At 38.4% G+C, this 10,750-nt stretch overlaps 1 protein-coding gene and 1 pseudogene across 2 annotated transcripts; one reads left to right on the plus strand and one right to left on the minus strand.

Annotated features, from left to right (window-relative positions):
• Positions 1-2,664: 2,664 nt before the first annotated feature.
• LOC309818787 (small ubiquitin-related modifier 2-like) lies at positions 2,665-3,204 on the plus strand. The gene has a single exon (XM_082648719.1). It carries the CDS (start codon positions 2,757-2,759, stop codon positions 3,042-3,044), a length of 288 nt encoding a protein of 95 aa, XP_082504845.1. The 5' UTR covers positions 2,665-2,756; the 3' UTR covers positions 3,045-3,204.
• Positions 3,205-6,926: 3,722 nt separating this feature from the next.
• Positions 6,927-7,517, minus strand: LOC309819400 (PRELI domain containing protein 3B-like; annotated as a pseudogene). Its single transcript has one exon. The product of its transcript is annotated as a PRELI domain containing protein 3B-like (transcript).
• Positions 7,518-10,750: the final 3,233 nt, after the last annotated feature.

The following is a 10,750-nucleotide window of genomic DNA, read 5'->3' on the forward strand; positions in this document are numbered from 1 at the left end:
ATGGACAGTGTAGACTTGTCTGCCCTAGCACGTTGGGACCAGATCTTGGAGCTGGTTTTTTTAATGGTAGATTTCATCTAAACTAAATAAAGCTGGGGCTTCCCTGGTGGTGCAGTGGTTTAGAATCCGCCTGACCATGCAGGGGACACGGGGTTCGAACCCTGGTCAGGGAAGATCCCACATGCTGAGGAGCTGCTGAGCCCGTGTGCCACAAATACTGAACCTGTGCTCTAGAGCTTGCACTCCACAACTACTGAAGCCCACACACCTAGAGCCCATGCTCTGCAACAAGAGAAGCCATCACAATGAGAAGCCTGCGCACCGCAACGAAGAGTAGCCCCCGCTCGCCGCAACTGGAGAAAGCCTGCGCACAGCGACAAAGACATAAATAAATAAATTAAATTAAAAAAAAAACTAAATAAAGCTATATAGTTAACAAATATACACCTAAGAATTAGACCTTTATAGTGCTGCTTTTGATAGGGTTAGAGTAGGATAATTAGTTAGGTTAGAAATCTCACCAGGGGATTAAAGACAGAAAGGAAATTTTAACGGAGTTTGGGAGACTCTTGTAAGCTAATGACCACTCAAGAAAAGAATCCAGTTATCTAGCAACAATCTACTCTTAACTTGAAGGAAGACCAGATGCATCCAAGTGCCAGGCACACTCAAGCCACAAACCCTGATAGTTAAAACACAAGACGGTAGATATGGAGTCTGAATCTTGTCACATAAAGTCAGGGAGTTAGTGGTCCTTAAAGGGTTGCATTTCTGCATGTAGCCAAGACAGGAATATAGGTGAAAGGGGAAAGAAACTAGGTGAAAGGGGACATTATACCAAAACCTGAGATGAATGACCGTATTTTAGTATACATTACCACCATTTTGCTAATATATATTTTACTTAAATAGTTCCATGACCATCCCAATTAGACCATATAGGGTCAAAGGAGGAACTTACGATGTAAGCCTTTGAAACCTCTAGGGGGCTCCGAGGAGCTCCAGTTCTTTCTGTCTCATGGAAGAAAGAATTCAGAGAGGGGTAAAGTGATAGTTAAGTGATTTATTAGAATAGGATGCTTGTGAGGCTTATAAGCAGGAGGGAGAGAGGGTGCTGCACCCCGAGAACTTAGTGGGCTATGGTTTTATAATCAAAGGAAAAGTTGGGCGTCACACTTTCATCATCAGTTCCTCCTCCATGTCGGTTGGGGGACTTTTCTTGTCCCTACATGGTCAAGCCAGGACTGTCATGGCACAATGGAAATAAGCAAAAAGGCAGTAACATATGCTAAAAATGGTTAAATCATTTCAGGTTTCAGTATAACGTCACCCTTTCTTTCTTTCTTTATTATTTTTTTGTGGTACGTGGGCCTCTCACTGTTGTGGCCTCTCCCATTGCGGAGCACATGCTCCGGACGCGCAGGCTCAGCGGCCATGGCTCACGGGCCCAGCCGCTCCGCGGCATGTGGAATCTTCCCGGACCGGGGCACGAACCCGCGTCCCCTGCACCCACAGGCAGACTCCCAGCCACTGCGCCACCAGGGAAGCCCATATATTTTTGTTTTTAATGTGTCCAGAGGAGCATGTCCTAGGAATCAATAACTTACTGAGCTCACTGGACAGGATGTGGGTCTCATACCACCATTGTTTTATTGTTTTGGGGCATGTCTCATGCTCCTGTTGCATGGTTTTATTGCTAAGCAAGACTGCTTGGTTTTGTGGTTAAGCAAACCTGCTTTCTTGAGTAATCGTTAACTTACAGGGGTCTCTGATACTTTTTTATCTACTTACAATCCCTTAGTGGGATTAACTATTTAATTACCTACTTTGTTCCTTTACTCTGTCCCTATCACCTTGACATCTACCAAAAAGTGAGGAAGAAGGTGGTCTTCTCCCCTCCCCACGTTTTGTTTGATTATAAAAATATAGCCCTCTTTGTTCTTGGGGCTGCCTTGCCTGCCTGTTTGTATCTCTCACAAGCGACCTATGTATGCTAATAAACCCACTCTTCACCTGCCACTTTGCCTTTTCTGCAAAGAGACAAAAGAACCTGAGCTTCAGTAAGTCCTATACTAGGTGAGTGGTTTCAATTAAAAGACAGTGGGTTCGAGGTCCCTCCTAAAGTCAGGGATCGTGGGTTCAAGTCCCATCTGAGATGGAGTGTGGTTTCCCTTTTCCCTGTTGACACTCTTTGATCATGTTTTATAGGTTGTGTTTCCACTATGATTTCCTAATTAATACCCAACTGCCCCTTCTTAGTATTGCCATGTCAGTTCAGAACTGCATTACTTCCCTCCAGAATTATTTCTTTTTTTTAAAAAAGAGAAAAATACTTTATTATTAATCAGAGAATACTATATTAAAAAGAGATAACATATTTACTTATAGATCTGCAAAGATCTATAAGTTAAACAAACATTTAAAACAAAAATTTATACTGTTAAAACAAACATTTATACTCATTGTTGGTAAGGAATAAACATTCTCACATACCTTTAAGGCATCTGCCAATTGTCAGAATTATTTCTAAACCCACCAGGTCTTCTTACTTCAGTACACTTATTCATTCATTTAATATTTATGGTGTTCTTGCTGTATGCCAGCACCTGTGCTAGATGTTTAAAAGGCAAAGGTGCTCTCCCTCCTCCACCGCTACCGCCTCCTTCTGCCACTCCTGGTGCTGCTTGTGTGCTCTTTTGATGCGGACCTGACACCTCTTTAGTGAAGCGGCAGCTGAGGAGAATCTGGCGCTCGCCATGGCTGATGAAAAGCCCAAGGAAGGAGTCAAGACTGAGAACAATGATCATATTAATTTGAAGGTGGTGGGGCAGGACTGTTCTGTGGTGCAGTTTAAGATTAAGAGTCATACACCACTTAGTAAACTATTGAAAGCCTATTGTGAACGACAGGGTATGTCAATGAGGCAGATCAGATTCCAATTTGATGGGCAGCCAATCAATGAAACAGACACACCTGCACAGTTGGAAATAGAGGCTGAAGATACAATTGGTGTGTTCCAGCAGCAGACAGGAGGTGTCTACTAAAAAGGGAACCTGCTACTTTACTCCAGAATTCTGTTCCTCCAGACCAAGAAGACATTCTCAATTAGAAAACCTCAATTTGGTTCCACCACATCCTGACTACTACAGTATAGTTTTCTCTATTCTTTCATTTTCCCCTTCCCCCTTCCTTTATTGTACATAAAGTAACTGGTGTACGTGCACAAGCATAGTGCATTTTTTTTTTAAGTAAATGGCCAATGGTATGTTTTGTTTTTGTTTTCTTTTTGCGGTACGCGGGCTTCTCACTGTTGTGGCCTCTCCCGTTGCGGAGCACAGGCTCCGGACGCGCAGGCTCAGCGGCCATGGCTCACGGGCCCAGCCGCTCCGCGGCATGTGGGATCTTCCCGGACTGGGGCATGAACCCGTGTCCCCTGCATCGGCAGGCGGACTCTCAACCATTGCGCCACCAGGGAAGCCCGCGAAGCCCGCCAATGGTATGTTTTGACCGACATCTAATGGAGATGGGTTGGGGAAAAATACTGGTTCTATGAAAATACCCCCTTTTCTCCATTAGTGGCATGCTCATTCAGTTCTTGCCTTTATATTTCAGTAAGTTATTTTGCTCTCACTGTTTAACAAAAAAAGAACAACATAAAAATCCTTGCATACCTTGTTCGATGGGAGAATTTTAATGCTTTTCATTTATCATTGTAAAACCAAGGACAATTTTATAACTTTTTTGTATGTAGCTGTTACATTATAAATTACTTGTCTTTAAATTACTCTAAAAGAAATGAATCCTGGACAGTTTTCCCTTCAAGTCAAGAGTCTTGTGGTTTAAATAAACTTCTTGTTCAAAAAAAAAAAAAAGGCAAAGATGAGTTTACATTGTTTAGAAGAGACAAATAAACCAATAATTATACTATAAAGGGAGAAATGTTAGATGAGAACATTAGATGAGTATAAAGCAGCCAGATGATGAAAACAATTTTTTTTGCTAAACTAAGGCTTTTTAACATTATCCTGAAAATTCTGGAACACGATTGAAAATGTTCAAGCAGGGAATAAAATTTAGACCTGTTTAAGAAAGGCTACTGTGGTCAGTGAAGGGATTAATTTGCAGTTAAAGCAAGCCTAGAGGCAGCAATACCAGTTACGAGGCTAATACAATAATCCACCATTCACACTGTTGCCAAATTAAATTTTCAAAGGTGTCTCTCATCACAGAATCCTAAAATGTTGAGCTGAAACATAATTTACAGGTATTCTAATTCAGTTCTCTCATTTTATAAGAGGGGAATGGAAGCTGAAAAGAGTAAAGGGATTTGCCTGTGACCTCATAGATAGTCATTGTTCGAACAAATAGTACTGGAACTTAAGTCTCATATGTTGTGCTTAATTCTTCCCAAAAATCTTCATGGATTTCCACTCCACAATTTAATTAAATACAGTTACCCAAAGCCTTGTCTCTTTTCCCCTCAGAATCCAGGTCCTATTACCTAGATGGACAAATCTCCCCAGAGGAGTCTCTATGGTTTTCAGTTCCCTCTTAGTTCCTGATCTTTGGGATTCCCTGGAGCTCAACTCTGCATTTTATTTATTTATTTTTAGTTAAAAGGAAGCTTATATTAACAGGAAGGTTTTTCTTAATTCATATAAGATCCATCTTTAATATTAAATAGGATAATATACTCCATAGTCCGAGTCTAATTCTAACCCATGAACACTTTATTCCAGTTTAGTCCTCTCAGATGCTTGCTATGTTATTTATATTTTAACAGGTAAAAGCCATTAACTACTAGCTACTTAACTAAAAGTAACTACATTGGAAAATGAAAATTTATAGAATTTTGTCATTAGATCAGAGTAAAAAAATCAAACAGGATAAAATTTTGTTTAGAAATCTTTATCATTAGGGTATTCTTACACTTTTCAGAACAAATATAATTTTCAGAAATTATACAAGGCAACTTATTAAATATCAATATTTAGCAATGTTTTGTTTAGTTGAAATGTTATTTTAATTGTAAAAACCATCTCCGGTTACAAAAAAAATCAAAAATCTTATTGGCTTTAACTTGCTTTTACAAACGTCCTAAGAAGTCTCAAGCTAAACAATATTTTAGGTCGAAAAACAATAATTTTCAAATAGTTTGTTATACTATTTTTGTGGTTTATGTACATATATTAACTGGTTTCTTTTATAGGAAACCTGACTAGAAGTTTATCACTTTAAGTACTGTGAAATAAAGGCAAGAGCTCATCACCTTTTAACAAAAATACTCTGTATGCAACAATTCCCAGTATCAAAGATATTCTTATTTATTTAGTGGTGGATAATTAATTGCCTGCTACAAAATACAAAACAAAATACATTTACTGGATTAGTTTTCAGATTGCAGCTGCCCTCTGGCATCCAAAGCAAGGGTTTCCATAAATAAAAGCTGCAAAGCAATTCACCTACTGGTTAGTTTAAGTCAATGATTTTTTTCACCCTATTATTCTTTTTTCTTCTCCACGGCCCCCATCCCCTGCAGGGACACGGTATTATTAAAGACATTAAGTCCCTGGAATTTATGCATCAGAGCAAGACATCATTTGAGTAATTTCAAATGATGTACAGCTCTTCACGTAAAAAAAGATGTTTTGTGGTCGTAATTAACTTCAAAAAGTAATTAGATTCAAATAACCTGGCATATCATGCTTTAGCAATTACGGAACCATGATTTTGACACATGGCAATTTATAAGTTAGGCAAATGTGAAATGCTAAAAGATGTGAACAGCTGTTCTTTCTTCTGTTTAAGTTTAGAGTGCTGCAAAATTCTGGCAATGACTTTTTCAGTTAACATGACCAGCCCACGATACAGCATACTAAGTCATAAAGTACAAATCCAAGGAAGGTAATACCTTTACTAAGTTACAAAACTTTGGCAAACCAATACAGTACTCTTTAACACAATAAAGTATATTTTTGTTGGCGTCATTTATTACTTTTGTGATAGTTTTTACTCCAAAAATGTTAAGTACCAAATTAAAACATTGTGATTTTTAATGGTGGTTTATAGCAGAGCAAATTATTTTATACAATCAATGTCTTTTTAAAACTATACAGTTTCTCCTTTAAAAGTGAGTTCCCTCATGCAAATTCTACAAGTTTATTGCAGCAGGGTAGTCGTGGGTATGTAAGAGGTGGCTCTGCTTGGTTCTGGGGTTGGTCCAAAACTAGGTAGAGTTCCAATGCGTGAAAAGCTTTATAATTCTACCTTAAGGAGATTTAATCAGCCAATATCAATTTTCAAGTATTTTTCAAAAATTGTTAAATTTTCACATAAATACTGGAATCCTCAAAATCAGGCAGTCATTTCAGACAACACTAATTTCAGCCGATCCCTTTTATTTAGAAACACTGCACCTCTTGGCTTTGATCAAGTCAAATAGTCTTTCTTCAGCGTATCAAAAAACAAAATTCTACCAAAAATATAGTTGTATTTTTATTTATTTATTTATTTTTAAAAATTAATTTATTTTATTTATTTATTTTTGGTTGCATTGGGTCTTCGTTGCTGCGCGCGGGCTTTCTCTAGTTGTATTGACCAGCTTCTCATTGCGGTGGCTTCTCTTGTTGCAGAGCACCAGGCTCTAGGCGCACAGGCTTCAGTAGTTGTGGCGCGTGGGCTCAGTAGCTGTGGCTCGCGGGCCCTAGGGCACAGGATCAAGTAGTATGTGGCGCCCAGGCTTAGTTGCTCTGTGGCATGTGGAATCTTCCCGGACTAGGGCTCGAACCCGTGTCTCCTGCATTGGCAGGCAGATTCTCAACCACTGCGCCACCAGGGAAGACCTGTATTTTTTTAAAATAACAAATAAATATACTGTCAGCTTGTAGAGACCTGGGGAACTGGGTGTTGTTTATCAACTTTCATTATCATTTCTTCACAAATGCTGCTGCCGCTGTTGGTGTCCTTATGCTCCCTCTTGCCGAAGCCGTCAATCCCTCAATTTCAGCATTTAATTTATGTATTACCCACTCCATTTGCTTCTCGGCCTTTATTAGCATTTGACGGTATCGTACTTGCCATCAGTCCTTCGAGGTTAACTGCTGAGACTGACTTCTTTCATGGTAATTATGGCTTCTTGAGTCAAAACAGTTTTTTCTGGGTCTTGAGGCAGTAGTTTGTATATGTCTCTCATCTACTGAAACCATATTTGTAGATGAAATATTAGTAGATTTAATTTCCATTGTTTTCTCTACGGGATCCACTACAGAATGTTCTTGCACATATGTTTTTGTTCTTGCTGTAACAATAAGAAATTTCAAAATGGAAGGCCGTCCCCACTCTGTGCTGAGAAGTCTATGGCTGTGCAGTTTTCCAGAGGGATCTATGTGTCTGTCCAATGCATCGACTCCAAACACACTCGGATTCATAGGGTTTGGGTATTTCTGCATTGCAGCTGTTGTAACAGTTTCCCATGGGTGGTCAAAGACGTGCTCCGAAGTCCAGATCTTCATGGTGCCGGCGGCCCGCGCGGTGTCCGGGTGTCGCTAGGGCACAATGAAGCAAAGAAGCCACTCTTGCCCCCGCCCCGCCTCTCAGCCGCCAACTCTGCATTTTAAAACATACCATATTTCTTCTAACAAGTTTGGGTGTTCACAGCAAGAGGAATCTTAGGTTATCTTGTCCAAAATAATTGCTATATGATTACTTATTTAATGCCTGTCTTTACTGCTAGACTACAAGCTTCCTGGACAGGTTCTGAGTCACTACTGTTACATGCAATATCTAGCATAGTGTTCACATATAGTAGGTACTCAATGCATATTTGTAGAAAGAATGAATGAGTAAATGACTATCTAAATATTCATTCAACAAATGTTTATGAGAGCCTACATTGTGCCAGAATAGAGTAAGCTTACCGATGATTATGCATTTGGTTAATATTTCTTGAGTTAGAGTGAGTAGCTAGCCATTTGGGAGGGAGGGAAACTGGATTTCTCCCTTACTCCTGGGGGATGGTGATATAAATTTTAGGTGGATTCAAGATTTAAAATGAAAACCAAAAATGTAACAGTACAACAAGAAAACACAGTAGAACGTATTTAGAATTTTGACACAAAACCTAAAAGTAGTGACCTAACAATTTGATAAATTTTCATACATAAACTTTAAAACTTTTTGCATGGAAGAATACCTGGAACATAAACATAGAAATAAATAAGAATCTGGTGTTGTAGTGACTAGAATAACTTTGCAACCAACATGAAAAGTCAAAGGGCTAATTTTCTTCCATGTAAATATTTACAAATATACAAACTACAGCCCAGCAGCACATTAGCAAAGCGGGTTGTAGACTGGAAGGAGAAGTTCTCAGATAAAGATACATGGCTGGCTTATAAACATAGCAAAACATGTTCTGCAGCATTGAAATTCAAATTGAAACAACACTCGCCATTTTTAGGCTATCAGAAGGACAAATATAAAAAAGTTTGCTAATTCACACTGTTGGGGGAGTGTGGAAAAACAGATATTTTCTATGGGTATTTGGTTGAATTGTTATGATTTCTATAGATAGCAAATTGGTAATCTCTATCAAAAATTTAAAAGTTCATATTCTTTTGCCTCACAATCCCATTTCCAGAATTTTATTTTACAGACATACTTTATAATATAGATATACTATATAGATATAGATATAATTTAAGTATGCAAAGGAATGTTCAAAGATGTTCCAATTTCACTTCATTCCCTATTTTTGCTATATATTTCTCCATAGCATTATACTCTTCTAAGATGCTTTATGATCTATTTGTATGATCTATCTGTACAAACAGAATCATACCATTGGGTATGGTATGCTTCTGTTTGTATAAATGAAAAGAAATGTAGTAAATATATATAAATACAAACACATGTATATGGACACATTTATACATATGTATGTATACATGCATAGATATGCACATATACTTCTGTGAGTGGATGAGTAGATAGGTAGATAGATAGCTACACTTATTTCTTTAAAGATCCTGATAACATGTGGGTTTGGACAGGGAGACTGGAGAAATAGGGGTCTGGGTTGGATAAAAACTTACTTTTAAAGATACACTTTATGGGCTTCACTGGTGGCGCAGTGGTTGAGAGTCCACCTGCCGATGTAGGGGACGCGGGTTCGTGCCCCGGTCCGCGAAAATCCCACATGCTGTGAAGCGGCTGAGCCTGTGAGCTATGGCCGCTGAGCCTGTGCGTCCAGATCCTGTTTCTCACAACGGCAGAGGCCACAACAGCGAGAGGCCCGTGTACTGCTAAACAAAAACAAACAAACAAACAAAATTCTGTATGTATAACAACATTGTTAATCAACTGTACTCCAATATAAAATAAAAAGTTAAAAAATATACTTTATGTATCTGTGTTTTGCTTTAGAGTATACAATTAATTAAAATATCAACATCTGTTGAAATGAATATATATGTATAAGTTCTGAAATTGAAGATAGCTCAAGGGAGATGTATGTCTTTAAATGACAAATTATGGATGTAGAATCACAAATAATTGTGAGAATAACTTAAGGAAGAAAATAGGAGATATCTGAATAATGGTGTCTTAACATGCAGTCATTCCAATGTGCTTAAATTCAAAAATAATATCTATACTCTGTCCCATTAGAATGTGTCAGTCTTATAAGTATTACTTTTATTTTTTTCCAAAAGAAAATATTAATAGGGGTTACCTGGGCTAGGAGATTATGGCACATTTCTTCTCCTTTGTATTTTATTGTATTTAAGAAAGGAAAAAAAGAAAGAAAGACAGAAAGAAGGAAAAGAAAGAAAGAAAGAGAACTCAGTATGTATTATATTAGGGGGAAATATGTTTTAAAAGAAGAATTTAAAAGCCAAATACAGAAGAGTAATAGGAATCTGTAAGAAGAGTATAGGATTAAGCTAAAAGCTCTTTACAAACATTGGGTTAAAATGGACTTTTAAAACTGTATGCTCAGCTTTTTTTTTTTTTTTTTTTTTTTTTTCGCGGTCCTCTCACTGTTGTGGCCTCTCCCGTTGCGGAGCACAGGCTCTGGACGCACAGGCTCAGCGGCCATGGTTCACGGGCCCAGTCGCTCCGCAGCATGTGGGATCTTCCCGGACCGGGGCACAAACACGTGTCCCCTGCATCGGCAGGCGGACTCTCAACCACTGCGCCACCAGGGAAGCCCAAAACTGTATGCTCAGCTTTTTTATTGAAAAAGAAATTGATAAAACCATCGGTGGAGATAGATGGTGCTACATTATCTTAAGACTGAGCAGGAAGTATAGCTTCTCAACTGCAGTTTTGTAATATCTCCATCAAGAAGAATAACTTTCAAGACCAGAATAAACATTAAGAACTACTTGAATATCAAGATAGTTTAAGAGATTGTTACTGTTCAAGTGTAACTAATTGCTTCTTGTTTGTGTTTTCTTCCCCCACTTTTAAATGAGTTCACTTCTTTTGGCCCAGAGGATTATATATCAGAGTATTGAAAATATTTATGGAATTGATCTCAGAACCATTGTAATCTTCTAAAAATTAAGGAGACCAATTGGGAAAGGACTGAGAAGGCTATAGGTGGGAAATGTTTGATTAGCTTTGGAGAGGCACATGGATTTTGGAAACTACACATCTATGATGGATATAAATTCCAGGCAAACTGTAGAAGCTTGACATTGGACCCTTCACAATCAGGCTTTAAGTTAAAATACCCTTTCAGTCATCT

Source organism: Grampus griseus (genome assembly GCF_964374135.1).
Source record: "Grampus griseus genome assembly, chromosome: 2".
Taxonomy (NCBI): domain Eukaryota; kingdom Metazoa; phylum Chordata; class Mammalia; order Artiodactyla; family Delphinidae; genus Grampus; species Grampus griseus.